Raw genomic sequence first — 20804 nt, forward strand, 5'->3', positions numbered from 1 at the left:
CTAACGGACACTTCTGAGATGTGAAAATCCATTTGATTCACTGATCAATGGGTATCTGATGTAGTTACTAGAATTTACTTGCTGAGATTAGATTAGCACGAAGGAATTTTAACACACCTTTGCAAATTCATTACTTCCAATTTATACAGCTGGTCTTTTGATAAATGAATCAAAACTAGCAAGGAAGAAAGAGCTAGTATTTTATTTAAATTAGATGTTAAAACACTGGTTTTCTCTGCTAGAGCCATTTATATTGCTAATGACTATCAAGACTCTAATCTAGCCAAGAAGCTAATATTGTGCTGAACTAGAGGTTCAGTCTTTAGGTAAAATCCAATGTTCCTTCCATTTAACAGAGGCTATGATAGAAATTTTGTGTTTTTAACTATAAAATATTGACCAAATAGCACAATATATTAATTACTAGGCTGTTAAACCTCTGAATTCAGGTCATTCATATTTTTAGACTGATGTAGATGACTGTGTATGTTTTTAATAACCTACACAAATTTGTCATTTCAACTTTGAAATTGAAAGAACTGGAAAGCATTAACAGGTCAGATTTTTAGCAAATACTAGTTAACATGATTATACTGTGCAACTTGCAGTAGCACCTTACACTATCTAAATACCTTGTCTAATAAGTAGAATTCACATCTCCTTTCTTATCCTTAAATCTAGTCTGGCATCCATAAGACAGTTCTTTTGCCAATTTAAGACTTTAAGAGCAGATTCAAGTGTTTCCTGCATAACTGCAATTACACCTTTCAGGATCCCATGTTTAGTTATTAGTTCATTGACAATTAAATGATTTTATTTTTAAGGAGATTTCTGCCTCCATTAGAAGTACAGAGTTTGGCAGGCTGGACTTGCTGAAGTAGTTTGGAGGAAGGGAAAAGGCATTCTCTAAAAATGCTTGTGATTTTCTAAATCGTGGTGCTAGGAAAAAAGAAAGTTCCAGTAAGGCCTGCAGTAAATGAAGATATTATGTATTAGGGATGGAATGAATCTGTCATTTTGACGGATTGTGAGGCAAAGAACAGATTAACAGATTACTCATAGTCAGAATGCAGCTCACTGTGAAAAATGTGCAGGAAATGATAAGTGTTGGTTTGTGCTGATTTAATGATATTTTGAAACTACAGTAGCACTCCAGAAGAATAATACAAGGTAGCTCATGGCTTGCTTTTTTTTAATCAACAATGTGTTGCCAGATTGCCCTTAAGTACTTCCTAAAGTAGAACTTTCAATTCATAAAAAGTCTTATGAACACATAAATTTATGTTATTTTTCAAGATTTTTATTAAAATGTGCATTCAAAAATCCTTGATTTGTATGTATAAGTATACTCTGTATTCTTTTGGTAGTATATCTTCTTCTGCTTCTGTGCACTCACTCAGTTTTTCATTTAAAAGATGCTGGTTTTCCCACCTGGAACTGAGTAGCACTGAACACTTACTGATGTATAAACTAATATTGAATTTTTATTGGCTTATGGAATTTTTATGTAAAAGCTTTATGAATTTTCAAAAAATTGAATTGTTTAAAGCATTTTAGATACAATAATGGACAACTTAAGTCTCAGGTGACTTCATAATTACTATGAACTTATGGAGTTGCAGGACCTGAAATTTAGTTTCAATATATCTTCAAAATAATATTATTGCATTTTGTGCTTAACTCAAACAAATCTCATTATTAATAGCCTACATAAGTCCTTCCTTCACTACTGAACTATTATTGAACAGTTTGTTTCTATTAAAAAATAAACCCAAACCTTCCATTATGCATACATCATTATTTCACAGTAGAACCCAAATAAATAGGTGTGTATAGGTAATCTGGCTTAAGTTAATTAAGTTACATGAGTGCATGAAGCTCAGCAGATATGTAAATAATTAAAAATTCAGACCTGTTAATCTAGAGGAGCCTAATAAGTAACTCATACTCCAAAATAGTTTTACTGGGGAATAGGTGATGGGCCTTGCAAAGCTGGGTGAGTTTTATTAATTTATCTAAGAACACAGATAGTGTCTACTAAGCTTTTCTAAATGCATATAATTAAAATTACAAACAAAAAAAAAGTCTTCATCTTAGCTGAACTGAGTATTTAGGCTATCCTGGACCAGACTTTTGATGTGAGCTGGTACTTCGTATTCAATGCATCATAACTCACTCACTTTGAGCCTTAGCAGCAGAATTTGCTTCATGTGGTACTAAATGTTACTAATACAAAGAGAAGCATGTGCTGAGATTGAAGGTGATGGTTGCACAGGATGTCAAGAATTGGGCCTTTTTTTCCTTAAAATATTTTTACACTCCTGATTCATACATTGGCATTCTCTGGCCCTCCACAGAGTTGGTCACATAATTCACTGTAGTTCAGCAAATGTGTTCCTCTTAGTATCACTCAGTAACAAGTCAGTTCTCCTTTCATGTTCATAAAGATTTACTAAATAATTTATACAGTTAAATACCGTCTTTTGAATTTTTAGTGATTGTACAGTTCAGGTGCTTAATAGTCTGACAATTTGATGTCTCTGTAGTGATACGAAACTGATGCTGTTTTTTCATTTCTTGAGTTCATGCAGTGTATAGCCCTGGCCTTGCACTTACTAAGCATGCTCCAAGGCTGAATAAATACTCCTTTTCATTTCTGTATAGATTGTTGGATGAAACCATACTAAAACTTTGAAGCATTTCAATTTTGTTAATAACATGGATTAATTGATCCCATTGATTTAAGTAATACAAATTAAATTTGGTCCAAAAGGAATGCAGTAAAATACGCTGTCTCAATTCATAGCAATGTTAAAAATCTTTATACTAAATTATTTGGCATTTTCTCACTCTCTCAATCTGCAAAAATATCTGTAAAAAAACCAAGCTATCAAAGGTGTTCATTAAGATTTAAATGAAAACCTTCTGATTCTAAGGATTTCTGTTCATGGTAATAATTTTGATCCATTGTCATTGGTAAGTGCTACTTAATAAAGCATCACTAATTTTCTCAACAGATTTTGCTGATGGATGCTGGTTTTCTGCAAAATTTAACATACTGTCATAAAACTGAAAACCATTTTCAGAAGTCCAAAAGATTCTTTTGCTTTCCATCACAGTTCAGCTGTCATGTGATAGTTCAATTTATAAGCATTATTATCTGAAAGTTTTTTCTAAGAATTTTCAAGTAATTTCTTTAAGAAAAATGTAACGAGATTATATAACAACTGTATTATATTTTGGTGTGGAGAATATCTTTCAGAACAATGAAGAATTTCAGTGCAAGCATTAGAGGTACATGATACTGTGAGTGTGTGTGGAATTCATTCTGAGCTTTCCTACAATTCAGCTCACAATGTCAAAAGATAATATTTGGCATTCCACACTGTTACCAGGAAAGCTTAAGATAGTTTGTTGCACATTGATTGTATTGATTACAGCTGGAGGCATTGATAGCATAAATAGAGTGTCTAATTAGTCAGAATATGTGATTAACTTTTCTGTTTTGAGGAGATAAACCAGTAAGTTCTCAAAAATATATGTTCTTTTTCTATCAGAATAAAACCACAATAAACGTGAACGGAAACCACAGTCTGTGTTTCTCAGAATATTGCCAGTTGTCTCCAGGATGGGTCTTGACCTTTAGTCAAGGTCTAACAAATTTTTCAGGATGTTTTATTAAAATTAACGCATACCCTCTGTCTAACACATCTCACACATACACACACATGCTTTAGTTGCTTCCTAAAAGGAACTGCAGATTTCATTGTGGCAAAGTCTGTTGTGACTGCTGGACTGCAGCATCTGCCAGAATTACCCCTGTAAACCCACTGCTCAGAAGTTCATCAATCAACTGCCAGCACTCGCTCTCTACTGCAATTTGGCCAAGAAGATTTCAGCACACAGGAGATTTTCTAAAAAATTCTTTTCAAGATTTTAGGAAAAGTTTAGACATTGCTAGCTAACTTGTTGAGGTAATAACCCATTTTTAATATATATTTTGTAATTTTTTTTACCTTAAAAGTAATATTAACAATTAATCCCTAATACAATAATGTTTTGATTGCTTGTCTTGGTACCGGGCAGTTAAATGCCTCCCTGACATCCGATCCCGTCAGATCTCGGAAGCTCAGCAGGGTCAGCCCCGGATTAGTACTTGGATGGGAGACCTCCTGGGAAATGCCGGGGGCTGTAGGTTCTAGTCCTGAGGACTTCACTGGCACCATCCAAGCTCGTTTGGCCGTGGCAGATGAACCTCAGGACTTAAACGGTGGGGCCAGTTCTGCGCATGCTGAGCCTCACCTAAAATCCACTGCGCAGGCTGGAAGGGCACACCCACGTGGGGACAGCCCTTCCCAAATCTTTGTTTGTGAAGTTTGGCCATACATACATACATATGCTTGTGGGAGCTGAATAGCAAAACTATTTGGTTTTTCCTGGACATTGAGAGAAAAAAACAAGATCTGAACCTAGACTGTCTTAACAAGAACTATTAAACTTGGCAACACATCTCTGTTGCCTCTGTCATATATAAAAACTCCTTTGCCTCACTTAAAGCATCAAAATTCCTATATCTCACACTTGCACCTCCTAGAGAAAATAATCATTCATCTGCTGAACCAGGTGCATCAAAACAAATACAAAGATGAAACTGAGTAACTCCTTTACACAAGAATTGACTCCAGTAAATGAAGACAAAATCAAAGATAAAATCACCCACCTACTCACAAATCATCCTATCTCTGATTTCCCAGACTTCATATTTCAGACAGATCATCCAGAGATGAGACTTCAAACTAAAATTCATCAATTTCCTGAATAATAAGAACTGTTAATTTAGCAGAAATACTGGTTTGATGACACAGCATTACCTCGCTCCCTCAGTGTTCTCTCAATGAATTGCCTCTTTCTTTTCCATTGGAGGTAATTGCCTTATTATCTTTCTCTCCCTTCTACTAACATCCTTTCTGTTTTCCAGGTGCCAACTATTTTCTTTAGAAATTCTCTGGTACATGTTTTATATGAAAGACATGTACCTTTAAACTCTTCTGTTTTGTGCCAGACCTATAGAACTGCATATGTGCTCCAAAATGTCTTTATTCTTGTAGCTGTATTTGTTGGTCTACAGATAATTCTCTTTAGAAGTGAGCTCTGTCTTTCCTCTCTCCTTGCACCACTTGGTGTGTTCAGTGCAACTGTAGAGAGTCAGGAATGGGATGTTGCTTTGTGCTCTCAGACCACGTCCTGTGAGCATGGTCAGATTCCAGTGCTCAGCTTATTCTGCCTCTGGGGCAGAACAAACCACACATGCAAGTGACAGAAATGAAAAACACATTCTTCCATGCCACTGGATGTCAGCATGCATTTAGCTGTTATTCCTAAAAACTTCTGAAGCTTTGGTGTAAACAAAGAGCCTTTGGCTGTGTTGAGGGAATGCAGACGTGGTGAGCAGTGACAGAGAGCTAATAATGAGAAGTCTGGGCAAGCATATTGCTGTGTGGATTAGTTGCACCAGGTCTCACTGGCAGCTGAACAGCAGAAGAGGAGCAGTATTGGTTGTGAAGTTGGCCATATATGTGAAAATAATATGATGGTGTAAAAAAATTTTGACATATTTTTTTACATTTTGAAATGATGGAAAATTCAATATCTCCTCCTTGAAATCTGCTATGCTACTTGCTGGATTTCTACACCAGCAGTTCTGTTTCCTGAGGCGGAAAATTAGTTTTTTCCGTTTTGACTGCAAACAGATAGGTGGTTGTCCCCTGATTCACCCCAGATTATGTGTACATGGCAATGGGACATGATGTGAAATCAGTAACGTGTCCAGAAGTATCAGAAATACTAACCAAAAAAAAAAAAAAACAGTTGGCATATTTTATCAATTATCCCAGATGACTGAGCCTTGCCAGATTTCTCTGACAGAAGCAACGTGTACATGAGATCATGAAGGCTTTTCGGAAAATAGAAGTGCATTACCTGTTTTCTTGATGTGGACAATTGAGTTGAGACAATTACAGTCTAGCATTGCAAAGAAAGCTGCCAAGCTTTGGAAAAATTCATCCCCTTTCGACAAAGCTATGGATGTTGAAGTTGCCTGTACAGCTCTGGCCAATCTCCCCAGCCTCTGGCACAAGTTCATATGCATTATGTTTTTGTGCCAGCTGTTGGAACAGCCATGGCCAGACATAAGTTGAATCAACCCCAAATCAAGTTTAATTTACTCCTTAGATCTGCACTGCTCCCTTCCATTCTTCTTGCCTTTCAGTGAAGTAGGTTGGTCAAAAAGGATGGATCTGGTTCCATCAAAATGAGATGATTCACTGAGATCCCTCGAATTCTGTTCTCAAGTGTTAACTTGCAGTTATTTAGTCTAGTCAATGATTACATGGAAGCCTTAATGTGTTACAGGTCTTGACTGCTGAAGAGGAGAGATGAGAACTTAAGGAAACATCAACTGTGCACAGTGTGCAGGGATTAGTTTCATATGTGAAAAGAATTGCAAGACGTGGCCACCTGCAAAAGGAATGTCAACTTTGTGACTGACGTGTCCTTCCAGGGCAATCCTTCTCTGATGAATAGTATAATATGAGTGACTTTGTCACTGAACTTCAGTTTGCAATAAAACTCAGTGACAACAATAACAATAAAAACAATTGTTCTGTTTTCCTTTCTCTGAACTATAACAATCAAAGACAGTGTTTCATAAAGTGGTGTGTGTGAAATGAACATTGAACTTCACATGAGTGTATAATAATGTGAAAATCATTTTTAAAAGCCATCACAGTAGTGTCCAGGAGAGACAAAAATTGTCCATTAAGTTAGGTGAAGAATAGGTGAAGAAGGTACTTTCTTCTCCATGATAAAGATTCCATCTTTACCATTTCTTTCTTTCTTTATAAAATAGATACGTGACAGCTGTAATGAGAGGAGCCCTCTACGTAGTCTTGCCAGTAGCTAGAATAATGTTATGCTCAATAACAAGTTTTTATTTATAACATAAATTTTATAAAAATATGACATTTTTATAAAGAGTTATTCATAATGTAGTTGCCTAAAAATGTTTTTTCCCATATCAGCAATAACATCTTGACTCAATGCAATGTTTCCTCTTTAGAAAACTGTTAGTGGTATCCATTTCATGTCTAAGCTCAGCTCTAACTCACCAACCATCCAGACAGGGAATGATGTACCATTCCTGTGTCACCTGCATGATTACAGGGGCTCCAAGCACTGCCAAGTCAGTGGTAACCAAACCAAACCCATCTCTTGGGATTGTCATTGAGCCTTTTTCCTTAAAGGGGTAAGGATTTCTAATCAAGTTGACCCCCATAGTTTCTCATCAAACATAATGATGTTCATTCCATGTCTTTATTCCTCAGAGAAGACTCTCCTGAGTCCTGAGGCTTTCTAAGTACAGCTCTGTGGATTATGGATCACACCTCATGTACACCCTCTGCTGAGAGTGCCATTCCAGCTGAAATGTGCAAAGCAAACCTGACTTAAACCACAGATTTTAGTGTGAACAGAACAGATGAAAAGGCTGAGAAGGGAAGGAAGCCTTAATGTTTAACAATTGTATTAAATGTAAAGTTTATTTTTATAATAATAAAATCTAGCTTGATTTTGTTTCAGCACACTTGACAACCTTTAAATTTTTTGACAATCCTATGAATTTTTTTTCTTAATAATCAAAAGAATTACAATAAATAGGAATAAAAACTGTACTTCTATGAATGATATTTTGATTTGTATTTTTCAGAGACTGGTTGAATGTATTCAGTCCCCCCATCATTCCTGGAAGCCAACAACTGGAAGAGCACACTAAATCTCCAACAAAACAGAGTATTCAAGGTAAGAATTTATGAAGATAATGAAAGAACCTGGCTAGAAAAACATTTCTAAATGGGTTTTTTGCAGTGCTGGTGCTGCCTTTTCATAGATTTCTATACCACTACTTTTTGGTTTCAAGTTCTCTTATTTATTATTCTCAGATCAAGGTAGCAGAATTTTCCATGCAGTATTATTTGCCTTTGCTAGAATAACATGCACTTGCAGTTTCCTAATGTTCTGGCACTATACAGATTAACTCATAAAAAATACATCTTATTTGTTTAAAATAAGGAATTTATGCTAATAGGGATGGCAGACCTACATAAGAAAGAACACAAAGACTAAACATTCTTATTCAGAGGCACAATTATACTTGCATGAGACACTTCTCTTATGAAGAAAAATTTCAGATTTACCCTTAAATGAAATCTTAACCTGATTTCCCGAGGACTGTTGTCACCAGTGTTACAGGCTTCTGGTTGTTAATGGTGTTTGCTTAGAGAATAGCAAAGAATTTAATTGAAGCTGGAAAGTCAACAATAGAATAAAGAAAATACCTTATTTTCTTCAAATGCCCTTTTTTCTTATCAGTTACCTTAGGAAACAGGATAAAGGCATCACCAGAGTCACCATAGAATGGTTTGGGCTTAAAGGAACCTTGAAGATCATCCATTTCCAACCCCCTTCTTACTACAGACAGGGGCACCTTCTACTAGACCAGGCTGCTCAAAGCCCGTCCCACCTGGCCTTGGACACTTCCAGGGTAGACATCTACATTTTTCTTCAAGTCTCAGGAATTCATTGTGAACTCTCATAAATCTGACCCGTATATTTCAGCTGCCAGAGGGGTAAAGATGTCTCAGTGATTTACTGTCCAAAATAAATTATGCCCCTCAATTTGGCAATATTTTCATAGACTTATATTTGTAATTGTTTATGACAGCAGAATAGAATTTTGCTGTCAGGAAGGGACCTTGTTTTGAAGAATCAAGTAACACCTTGTGTTAAGGGTCCTGAATAAGCCAAAGAGAATTGGGCAGTAATCCTTGAATTAAAGGCATGTGGGATAAAAATTTGTGATAGGTTCCAGAGAACTTTTTTATGTTAGTATTATGAAATCCAGGGCTTGCTGCAGTAAAGTTATAATTTTTGTAAATTGTATTATCTTTAAAAAGCTTTTAAAAAGAAGTATGTTTGGGAATTTGTATTTCTTCTGTTATTCACACTAGAATTTCCAAACTCTGTTATGAATTGTTCCTAAACTTATTTTCCTTTAAGCATAAATATTTTACCTCATGTGCCTGTGACTGTACATTTGGAGAACAGAAAATGTCTATATAATGGAGCTTTTTGCTTACGCTTTTTATTTTTGTGCCTTTTTTCAGGCAAATTCCAACTTATGTGTAGGTATGATATTTGTAATTTGATAACTTTTCTATCTCATAATAATATAACAATGCAGTTATTTGTACAATCATTTAAGAGTTCAGAAGCCACATGTCTGCTCTATTCTTTGTTATCTGGGTTTAGACATTTTGATCCAGTCTTTCTCCAGAAAAACAACACCTCCCCTGATTTTAGTGGGGCAGTGTTTCATTTCATATGACAGGTATTCATATTCACAGGTACAAACTACCTTCAGTCTTCTGTCAGCTCAGAATAAAAAAATACTCATCCCTCTATAATGTATATCACAGATCCAAGTTTTCATTTAAAGTCAGGTTATTTTCTCACCTGAAATACCATTTAATTTTTAGTGATTTAAGAACAAAAGCTTTGATTTTGCTTTCACCATGATATGCAAATTAAGCTGCAAAGAGGGTTTTTTTCATGCAATTCCAAGCAGCTTCAACCCCAGAAGTGTGAGTGGTGGCAGCATAAACTGCTATGGAAATTTTCTTTGAAGATGACCTGTTTATCAGTTACTGTGGTCATTCCTACATATGGTCAGGCTGCACATGATGTACCACTTGAAACCAGAAAGATGCTTTCTAACACAACTATTACACTTTATTTGAGTTTTTTAGAAGACTATCATTTAATTTCAATAGTACTTCTGTTTAGGAAGAAGGGGGAGAGAAGTGAGGTTTTCATATTTCAAAACTGAAAACTCCAAGCTGCCATTGGAAATTTGTTGCAACACCTAGAAATGCCTTGAAATACATGCCAGGGTCTTGTGAGATGCTAAAAGAAAGGAGCCTAACTTTAAAAACAAGATACATCTAGAAAAATAAGTTCTCTTCTTGGTCACTTGAAAACAGATACAGGGAATTATTGCTATAAAGGTATAAATCCAGCTAGTCCTGGATGCAATGTAATTGTGATTCGGTATGAATTCAAGGCACACAGGGAAAGAGGTATTCCCCTGGTGAGTCTGAACAATTTCTGATTCCTAACTCAAACCAGGGAGTGTATTGAGGGGCCAGTTCCAAGGTAAAGAGTGGAGATTTAAACTTAGCGATTAAAATAGAATCATTTTGAAGAGAAGCATAAGCAGTGAAAAGCAAAATAATAAAAGGAAGAATGCAGTGAAAACAACAACATGGCTTCAGGTGAAATTGTAAGGCTGTGTGAGGGAGTGAGGCATGAAAACCATTTCCTTGTGTACTGTGATATGAAGCAGAGAAAAAAGCATTCAGTTCTTTGCCTTCTTTCAGCACTGCATAACTTTTCCCAGGAGCTCTCCAAACACAGTCTCTCAGTTAACCTCATTTAGCTTCCCAGGCCTGATGAAGCACCCACAGCAGGGAGGGCATCAGTTTGGCTTTACCTTTTTACCTTTGCTTACAGTACAGGACAGTTTCTTTCTGATGGTATTTGTTAGCGCTACTGAGGAAACAAAAATGAAATCTCTTCTGAAACGATAAAGCTCACACTTCACTATGCATCAAATGCACCAACCTACTTTCTGGTCTCCAGATAATGTAACCTATATATTGCTGTGTGATCCTGGCTGTAAATAGACCCTGAGCGTCCCAAAACTGCTGCTGTTCCCATTACAGGCCATTACTTATTATGAAGTGTTGGGGCATATAAAGCATCAGTCGCTGTTAGCAGCCTGAGAATGGCATGAACATTTATGGTGAAATTCAAGATACACATTGCATTCACCTGTGAATTATTTCCTATCAAAAAGCTATAGATCATATAATTTAGATTTAGCTTATAAGAAAGACAGACAGGCTCAGAAAAGAAACTACAATATATAAAACATCTGTAATAAAAGTCTGTATGGCTTTATCAGTGTATTTTAGGCTAAGGATTCAATTCTGTTACCTGAAAACATTCTTGAATTTTATGTAACTTTAGAAAACCTACATTTAAAATTTTTATTGTCTGGAAGAATCTTATTTCCTCTCTGATACTGAAAGCTCTTTTGTACAGATTTACCTATACTGGGTATTTAGGTGACATATGGGATACCAGACCTCCAATTTCTTTCATTCTTACAGACCTTAAGTATGCACTGACTGTCTTTGTTCAAGCTAAAAAATTATTAAGAAAGTTATTGAGAAAAATACCACTTAGAAGTACCTTGATCCACTATTAGTAAAGGTCCTTCTGGTGAACTGCTCCATTGGACTTTGAAAAGTCCAGCCATTAAGCAAACTCCGACTGACATCATTTCACCTCAGCTAAATACAAGTCTTCAGAAATATAATAAAAATGTGAATTGCTGTTATCTTGAAGGTAACAATTCAGAAGTCAGAAGATTATACACTTAAAAGGAAAAATCTCTCACATCTGACAGAATTTGTCAATTTCCATGTTATTGTCCGAGGGAATAAGAGTGATTTATTCTTACTTTTTCCACTTCATGCAGGTGAAGATGACTTCAATGCTGAAGAAGATGAGGAAGTTTTGACTCTTTTGCCTGAACTGCTACTTTGATCCAAATTCTGGGAAATACTATGAATTGGCACAGTCAGAAAACAAGAGGATCTCATTTTGTATTCAGAGTATCTTTTAACTTATTGCAAAATGTGACCAAGAATAATTTATTATGTAACTTAAAACTTAAGTTAAACAATAGTTTTGCAACTAAATTAATATATTTTGTAAACAGTGTCTTATTTCTACAGTTTTGTATTAAGTTGTAATGCAGTGGAAAATCACATAACATAAAAGTTCCTTGTGTCCAGGACAGTTATTTGTTAGTCTAATTTATTTCCAATTTTCACAGCTTCCATATGAAAAAAAATGAAGCTGAGTCAAGAAGGTTGGTGGTGTTTGTCTGTAAATTATGGTTTTACTCAAATAAAAAATAATTCATTACTTGCTTACTGTGTATTTTAATAGGTGTGAGCTATCTTGTTCTGCAAGATATAGTGTGTTGTTCAAAGGCCTCCATTTCATAAGCTCACTGTCTCCTTTTAGTCATCAGAGAAAGCACCATTTTCCTAATCTTTGAGAAATTCTCTGCTGTTGCATTTTACAGCAATGAGGTGATGTGAGAGTGTGGGGTGGTGCAGTGTGTACAGTGTTAAACACTTTGGGGTCTGTGTCCACATGAAAATGAAATCAATAAAATACTGTGTGTGGTTTTTTTATTCATTCACATATTTATTACTGTGCATATGTATTGTGTACTGTACTTTGCTCTAAAATCCAGTTAACCTGACCCTGATATCTCTGCACTGCCACAGCTGGTACTTGTTTCCAAGCAGTGCCCAACATTTCCAGCCCCAGAGCAAGTGCAGTGCTTTTGCCTAAAGGGTAAATAAATAATTACAAAATCAGCTGCCAGGTATTGAAGAAAATGTGTCAGGCAGGGATTGCCCATGAAACAAGTCCAAGGAGTTGTGTTATAATGGAGTTGATTCAGTAGAACAGTTTTGGAGTCCACCATTTCAGTACGTAACACTTTTTTGGAGACAGTTGAAGAGAATGTGAAAATCACATGGCAAAAGTGATCTATAGGCATGACTGGAGATTCTTGTTTCAAGTTTCTACTTGATTAGGTCCAGTGCTATTCTACTGTAATTATTTGCAAGTTGACTACTCAGTGAATTTTTAAGAATAATGTATTTGAATGTCATAAAGTGAGCTTAGTAAGCTCACTAGCAAGTGATTTAAAATTGTATGTCTGTAAATTATATGTAATTATGGATCCAAGTTAATGAATATCCTAGAATCAATTGGAAATGCAGTTGCTAATAGTGACTTGGCATAAGATCAGACTGTGTATTTGGCTCTGTGGCAGGTACAAACATATCATCACAAATTGATTCAAGTAAGAGTAGCACTGAAATCCACAGGAAGACAGATACTGCACTGAGATAATTTACTTACCCTGCCTTAGCCAGAAAGATTTGTACCTGTTCTTGCTAATACCATAATCAGTTTAAAAGTTCAATGAAATCATAATTTTGACCTTCAAAAATCAGATGTGGCTTCTACATGCTTGTGCATATCTAACCACTTTCTTTTTAGCATCATTTAGTGATCAGCACCACAATTCCTCTGTGGCAAGGGCTACATGTTGTTACTTTTCTTTCCATACCTGCATGTCTCACAGGGGTGGTTGGATGTCTTAGGCCACCACTGTGAGTACAGACTGGGTCACTGCTGCTACGGAGCTGCTCACTTGGAAGGGAAGGAAATGGATGGATTGTCTGCCAGTGCCAGTGCCTGTCTGGGTAGCTATGCTTGTCCTGGCTTCACAGCAAGCAGTCACATACAGAAGTTTACCAGTGAGCATCCAAAGCTTGGGCAAAAGGAAGTCCTTGTAAATGCCACACTCTTATCCCCACCTTTAATGAGATAAGGAGTCACGTAGGTAGCAACAGTAAGTTCAGGGTGAGTCTGTTGTTCCAAACAAGTTCATAGCCAAGTCCAGATACACTCTGTTTTCTTGCCATTAGCACAGTATTTTATAGGTAAGCAGGTAGTATCCTTTTCCAAATCAGCAGTTTGGGATCCTTGCCCTTTGTGTTCTAGTGAGCAGCTTTATGTCTTCAGCGTCTGTGGGGATTGATTGCCTTGATGCTGTGAACGACACCTGTGAGTTGAGCAGCACAAAGGGCTCAAAAGGGCTCTGAGTTTTCCTCACAATGTTTTTCTTAATCATCATCCTGTGAACCCAGAACTAAAGCACTGCTGACACACAGTGGGCTTTTTGCTGAGCCAATTTGTCAAAGCCAGCAGTTAGGGCAAGTGATGAGGAACACAGAGATTTGCTCCTACCAGTCATGTGCAATGTTTGAGCCATGAGAATCACACAGTTCTCACTAGAGTGTGCTTTCCAACAGGTAAAAAGACAAGACCTGTGTCTGGGCAGAAAGTGTCAGGTTACTAAAACTGCAGGGATTTATTTCTACAGATCCAGGATCATTTATGATTTTTGGGAACAGAAATTTTGAAACACAGTAAATTTTAGTGAGGCTTCACTAATGTTTCTTGGATCTGCATTGAAAATAGAGAAATTGAAGTTAGCTTGATAGAGTTGGTGGAGTCAGCAGATCACAAAGTCAATCAATGGGTCTCTCAGGCCTTTCTGTGTTCCTTACACATGGGAGGTGTGACAGACATCTCTCCTTTGTTTCTACTTGTTAAAAAGCACAGTCAGCCAGTTTTCAGACAGTTCAGAAGGAAGGCATTTTTATAACACTTTTTACTGGTTTGAACCACAACTCAGAGCAGTGGGTTTCTATGTTGCTTGAATGATTCTCCCCATTTCTCATTCTTTTTCCCTTAGGTCCATCTACCCAGGTTTTCTCTGAAGTCCAACCAAATAACCGGGTTTCAGCCTTCAGGTCTCTGTGGACACTTGCAGCACTGAGGAGCAGGTCACTGACAACCTGGTACCTGTGAGTACCCTGTGGACTCCTCCAAGCAGCTGCCAAGACTTTAATCTTGCAGTACCAAGTGTTGTCTCTATGTCTTAGCCTCATTATACCAAAGAACACACTCTGTCCTAAGGAGCTTACAGTATGAAATCAATATTGATTTTTCTCCTCTGCTGCCGTGGTTACTAGGTGAGAAAATATGAAAAGTCATGCCTTATTATTCACATATTCTTCAGTCATAAAGTGTTCTCTTCAGCGACACATCCCCTAAACACTGAGTCAAATGGCAACGATGCACAGCCTGAAAAATCCATGAAGATTATTTGGCATAATGAATTTCATATTCAACTTATTTTTCCATGGTATTTCTTCATTTCAGAAAAGGGTTTATTTTTTTAAGAAATGAAAAGACAATCCAATCTGTCTTTTCTATGTGGTATTGCTGATAATCACCACTTTTCTCATGGTTACTATAGTAACTTGGCATCCTTATCTGCCACCTTTTTTGGCACCTTGAAAAAAACTATTTAAATGGAGTTTCCTGATAAAGTGAAAGCTTGGCTTCATAATACCCATGGGAATACGTAAATGTAACAACAATATTTGTAATTTTTTCTTCTTTGGTGTTTAACTTGCTCATTAGCATCTGTACAGGCATTTTTAACTGTGATGCTTTGGGATCCTGCTGCAGGCCTTATAACCAGCACAAATGCAAAAGTCCTGAATGAAACCCCAGAAAAAGCTGTGAGCTCCCAAATGCTCACAGGCAGCAGCCCACAATACACAGACCTGAGCAGGATTTTGGTCTTATCACACCACTCTGAAACCAGTTCTGTTTCCATGTTTGACATTTTTCAAGCAGACAAATAATCTGTGGGCATTAAACTACATGATAAGAATTATTATGAAGGTTCTGTGGTAAATCAGTGGTGAATCAATGCCCTTGAGATGCTTTTAATCCCTTTCCAAGTATGTGCCATCCAGTCTGCATGGCAGATGAGAGTGGACTTGGGCTGGAGGAGCTGAGAGAGATTTTTAGAAGTGAGTTCAAGGCCAATGCAAACACCAGGTGCTCCAGCTGACCACAGTTCCCCAGCAGTTCCACACCTTTTTTCTTTCTAACACCACCAAAATGGTGCTTGTGATAGAGGTGGTTTTTCTACTTCTGTCAAAATGTGCCCCAGATAAGTCCCTCTGCTTATGCAGTCCCTGCACTGGCATCCTTGAAGATTCCTACACACAAGTACTCTCAGCACTGGAACAGAAAGGAGATGTTGACACCTGAACAGCTACTCTTGGCTCCTGGCCATCAGGCACAATGATCCAGCGTGGGCTGCAGAGGGGCAGAACATTTTGCTGAAGACAGAGCACTCAGTGATCCATCCCTGTGACATCTTCAGTAGATCTCAGGCTTGTAATTCATTATCATGTTCTTTCCCCAGGAGTTTTGAAGAGCAGATAGGTTTGAAAAACACATGGTTACAAACAACCAAGGAAAAATGCTATCAAGAGCAATTAAATGAAAAGCAATTTTACTTTTGCAGTGTGGCTGGGAGTGCTCCTGGGGACTGACACTGTGTCCTCATCCCACTCCTCACAGATGTCCTGCCCTGGCCACTGCCAGAGAAGAGGTCCAGGCTGTGCCAATAGTGGGTGCCCTGCACTGACCCAGACAGACACAGTAAAATACTTTTAATGAAGAAACCCAGCTCAGCTCCCAGTACAACTGTTACCACACTGCTAGAGGTAGTGTACTTCTAAAGATGTTTACATTACTCTGCTTAGGGTTTTTTCTGTAAAAAAGGTTAATTATTGGATGATTGTGCATTTTATCTGCATTGGAGACCAAAAAACCTTAGGTTACGGAAATTACTAACGTCAGTTTAGAGCACTGCATATTTATTAGGCCATCTGCTGCTGCAGCACTCAAGGCAGAAACCTTCATACAAGCAATCATTCTCAGCTACTGCTTTACCACCTGATGTGCAAAATATCAAAGCTCTGGATGCATTTATTAGTGTGCTGAGTAATTTTCTAATGAATTTATAAAGCTCAGGAAACATCCCATGCAAGAGTTTCCTGTATGTTAGGCTGCTGTTTTCTCACTGGGGTTTGAGAGGGGCCTCTGAGGAGGAATCCCATTGTTTAAATAGGTTTGTTGTGCCAAACACACAGCTGGGTGGCACTGCATTTTGTCATTCCATCATCAGTAAGATGGATTCTGACTAACGGGTCTGGCAGATACCTGTACCTTTCCCGTGTATCTGTGTGAAGTCCAAACTAAAATAGCTGCTGCTTTCCTAAGGGAAAAAAAAAAAAGTAGCATTATTGTCTGGGCAAGCTGTGTTATCTTTACAAGAATACCAACCCTTGGTTTTCCTCAGTGTCCTTTCTAGTAACTGGAAAGCCTACGTGATGGAGGGTGAACCAAGAGGGCAGCTTCCTGCTCTGAAATGTTAGCATGGTAAAATGTAGTCATGCCATCTGTGTGCAGACATCCTTGTATGGGGCTGTCCACCATGCTGCTGGGACTGGGCAGAGGAAGACAGGGATGGACAGATGCCATGTGAGAGAGTCTGGACACCCGTAAAGGGATTCTGCCATCCTCAGTGAGTTGCTGGTTCTCTATAGTGCCACATATTTTCCCCATTGCATCAAGGGACTCAAGGTATCCAGCACCAGTACTGCTTTCTCTGGGGTGATACTGAGCTAAACATTCATCTTGTGAGACCCTCAGACATGAGCCCAAGGCATGTCCTGAGCAGCAACGACAGATGTTACTTGAAGAGATGCGTTTCATAGAAAGAACAGACCCTTCCCCTGTGCATACTTAGAACAAGGCTGGGACTCTGCCCTTGACCTAGTACAGAACATGGAGAATCCTCTATCTCTGGCTGAAACAGCTCCATCCTCCCTGTAGGTGTGTACTGCTGCTGAGGGCCTGGCAGCTGTCGTGACAGTCTACAGTGCCCTGACCACTTGCACTGCTTTACACCTTATTTAATATGATCTATAAATCCTCTCATGCCAATAGAAGGAAATGTCTGATTGTCTGAAAGATGCTCAAAGGACTCATCTTTTACTGACATCTTTTGTTAACTTCCAGCTTGTGAGCAAACCAACACACAGCAGAGGCTGAGACCCAAGAGAAGCATGTCGGCTCTCATCGATCCATCATCCCATCTCCTGCTGCCACTTTCCCTCCAGAGCCACCTGAGAGATACACACACACATAGAAAGTATTTAAGGTATTTATACCTTCCTCTGGTATTACTTAGTGCACTGATCATGTTGAAGGTAATCGTGGGAACACTTTGCCACTGTTACAGTTTAATGATGCATTGTTTAAATGGGAATGAGGCATTTGAAGTCAAATTTACAGCTGGAGTTGTAACAACCCCAGGCACAGTCCTGGTGATGCTGAGCCACAGCAGTGTTGCCATTGCTCGTGGCAGGAACTGTGCTCAGCACTGGCACAGCTGGTGGCCCAGGGTTGCTGCTGCCCCAACCTCACTCCCTGGGACACACTTGTACCCCTCCTTGAGCTCTGCTGGCTCAGAACCCATCCATGGGCACCCCGGGATTCCCAGAACCCAGAAAGCCTTGGCCACAGACATGTAGGATTCTGCATGAACAGCTGTGGTGCATCCAGAGCCACCCAGTGAAATAAGGCTAACAGTGCTAATGTATGAATTTGCTTTCCTTTGCTGGTCCTCTGACACCTCCAGCTCTGCAGCCCTCTCAGCAATAAACTCAGTGCCATGAGATTAAAATGTACAACTACGTGACACATTATAAACCACGTAAATATGAACTGGCAAGTTTTGCACAAAATCTTCAGGCACTAATTCAGTCTCAAGGCTCTCTTTCCACTGCAGTGGGTATGCAGTGCCATTATGAAACTTTGACTGAATTATAACACTTTATTCTTCTAAGGCATCCTTTTTTCTATCTTCAACGAGGTTTTATTTTGACCCAATCCTAAACATAAGAAGCACAAGAAATACAAATTCATTTAGTGATAGATTTGTTTTCTCTGGGAAAATGTGTGACATTGTGATGCTAGGAAAACAGCTATTAACTTGGAGGTTATTTTAAAGCTGATGGATAATTATTATTCTGTAGAATTTTTTTCCCAATGAAGAGTTTAGTTTGCTGAATGGTCCCTTTCCATTTGCAGCACCGATGTTTCTCTTCCCCTGCATTATCTCGTTGCCAGATGTTATCAGAATGAATTGCTGTGCTTTTGGCTTTGAATTTCTCTTCCACATTTTTGACAACTGTTTTTTATGTCTTCCATAAATCACTGTAACACATGATAAAGTCAAGCATATTCAATGCCTGTGAATAGTTTACTCTTTCTCCTTTATGCAATAGCCCGTAACTATATTTTAAAGCAGTTAAAGTCTTTTATCAAGCATGTATACTGGCATATTTTTGTAGCTCAATCACTGAACATACTTTAGCAGCTTTTAAGCAGTTCTATCATGTAATTCCTTCTTAATTCACGGTTCATTGACCACAGTGGTTCTGGATGAGCATCTGATGCCAATCTCCTCCCATGGGCAGTGTGCCACCTGCTACATGTCACCATGGAAATTCCCAAAATTGCTCTTGAAAAACCAATTCACGTGTTGCAGACCATCAATGCTTCCATAGGAAAACCAGGCTGGAATGGTTGTGATGTTTGCAATGGGTTGACAAATGGAATAGCTCAAAGCCAAGCAGACAAGAGGCCCTTTAATCCTGAAGGCACCCTAGAAGCTTATGGGAAAAGCCTCAGTCTTGTTTGGGACAAGGGAGTGGGAGCACCCCATCCCTGGCAAGCAGGAGGATCAGGTCCTGGGAATACCAGAGGTGACACACAGCACTTGGGGACATTTGTGGCTGTAACCAGTCCCACAGCACCCATGCCCACAAATCTCCTGTGTGTCCCAGATCAGTGTAAAGCAACACACAGGACACCATTTGTTCAGTGCAGTCTGCAGTCAGTGTGTGTGGAAGGGGGCTATTTTGCTCCTTTCAGGGGCTGATTTTTGGCTTGTTTACATGTATATCTCACCCACACTGCTAATATGGTGATTAAACCTTGTTAAAGTGTTCAGGTCCCCTCAGGCATGTGTTGCAACATATTTTTTCCCTTCTCAACAATGATTATTATTTAGGGAGGGGAAAACTGTGTAGTGAGGAAGGGTGTCAGGTAGTCTTGGTTGTAATAAATACCTATTTAGCAGGCAGAAGATGTTTAGCCCTAAATCAGATTGTATATTAAAAGTGGAAATTGCTGAGATTGGTGTTTACCTGTGAAGCCAAAATTGCTTCATGAAGAAAATAATTATAGATGCAGACACTCTGAAAAAACAGTTGTAAGCCTTTATTAAATAGTTAAAATCAAGATGCTGCCATGGAGCACAGCATCAACACATCTTGTGTGGGTTGGCTTGGAGAGGACTGTGAGCTGTGTGTGTACATACCCCACAGAGCTCTATCCCACAGTTTTCCAGTGCACTGCAATGTTTTGTAGGAGATAAACCCCATGAAGTAATACCAAAGAAGGTAAAACAGGGCACAAGGGAGGAATCTTATTACCAGAAAAGGCTGATGAGTTTAGGGAATTAGTAGGGGGAAAAGTGAAAATTATATTAATAATAGTAATTTATCAGCTGTAACAAGGCAGCAAACACCCTGATGAGCGAGTACAGAGATACAGTGGCTGAAGTGTCTGTTCACAGAATCCCTTCCCCTGATTCTAAAGCAGCTTCAGTTCAGTTTAACTCAGTGCTCGATTTCCTCAGGGACTTCTCTTTCAAAACAGATCCAATAGTTACTACCAGGAGAAAGTATCTCTATATTTGTGATGCTGAGCTGGGTGTGTGTGAGTGCTGGCAGGTTCAGCAGGAGAGCCCTGGGGTGCTCTGGGGAGCTGCTCCACAGGTGCAGCATTGGAGAGGTGTTGGTGGCTGGGTGGCAGCTGACAGCCCACAGCAGCAGAAAGCCCCACAATGCCATACAAGGGCTCTTGCAGGGCCAGGGAGCCACTTGCTGTCAACTAAACCTTCTGTGGACACAGAGCCAAGAACAGGGTGGCTCTTTCCTGTAACTCTCCTCCAGCATTGCATCATGAGACAGCTCTTCCAGGAACAGTCTCCTCATGTTGGAGCTTTATAGCTGAGACACACTGGA

The 20804-nt window shown here is 38.7% G+C and overlaps 1 protein-coding gene across 1 annotated transcript in view; it reads left to right on the forward strand.

The window, feature by feature from the left end:
- The window catches only part of CFAP20DC (CFAP20 domain containing), a 66944-nt gene extending 55230 nt beyond the window's left edge, over positions 1–11714 (forward strand). The window contains 2 exon segments of the mRNA XM_071549694.1: positions 7763–7854; positions 11657–11714. Coding sequence (XP_071405795.1) covers positions 7763–7828 — 66 coding nt within the window. The 3' untranslated portion in view covers positions 7829–7854; positions 11657–11714.
- The last annotated feature ends 9090 nt before the right edge of the window (positions 11715–20804 follow it).

This window comes from Pithys albifrons, chromosome 3, assembly GCF_047495875.1.
Source record: "Pithys albifrons albifrons isolate INPA30051 chromosome 3, PitAlb_v1, whole genome shotgun sequence".
Taxonomy (NCBI): Eukaryota; Metazoa; Chordata; class Aves; order Passeriformes; family Thamnophilidae; genus Pithys; species Pithys albifrons.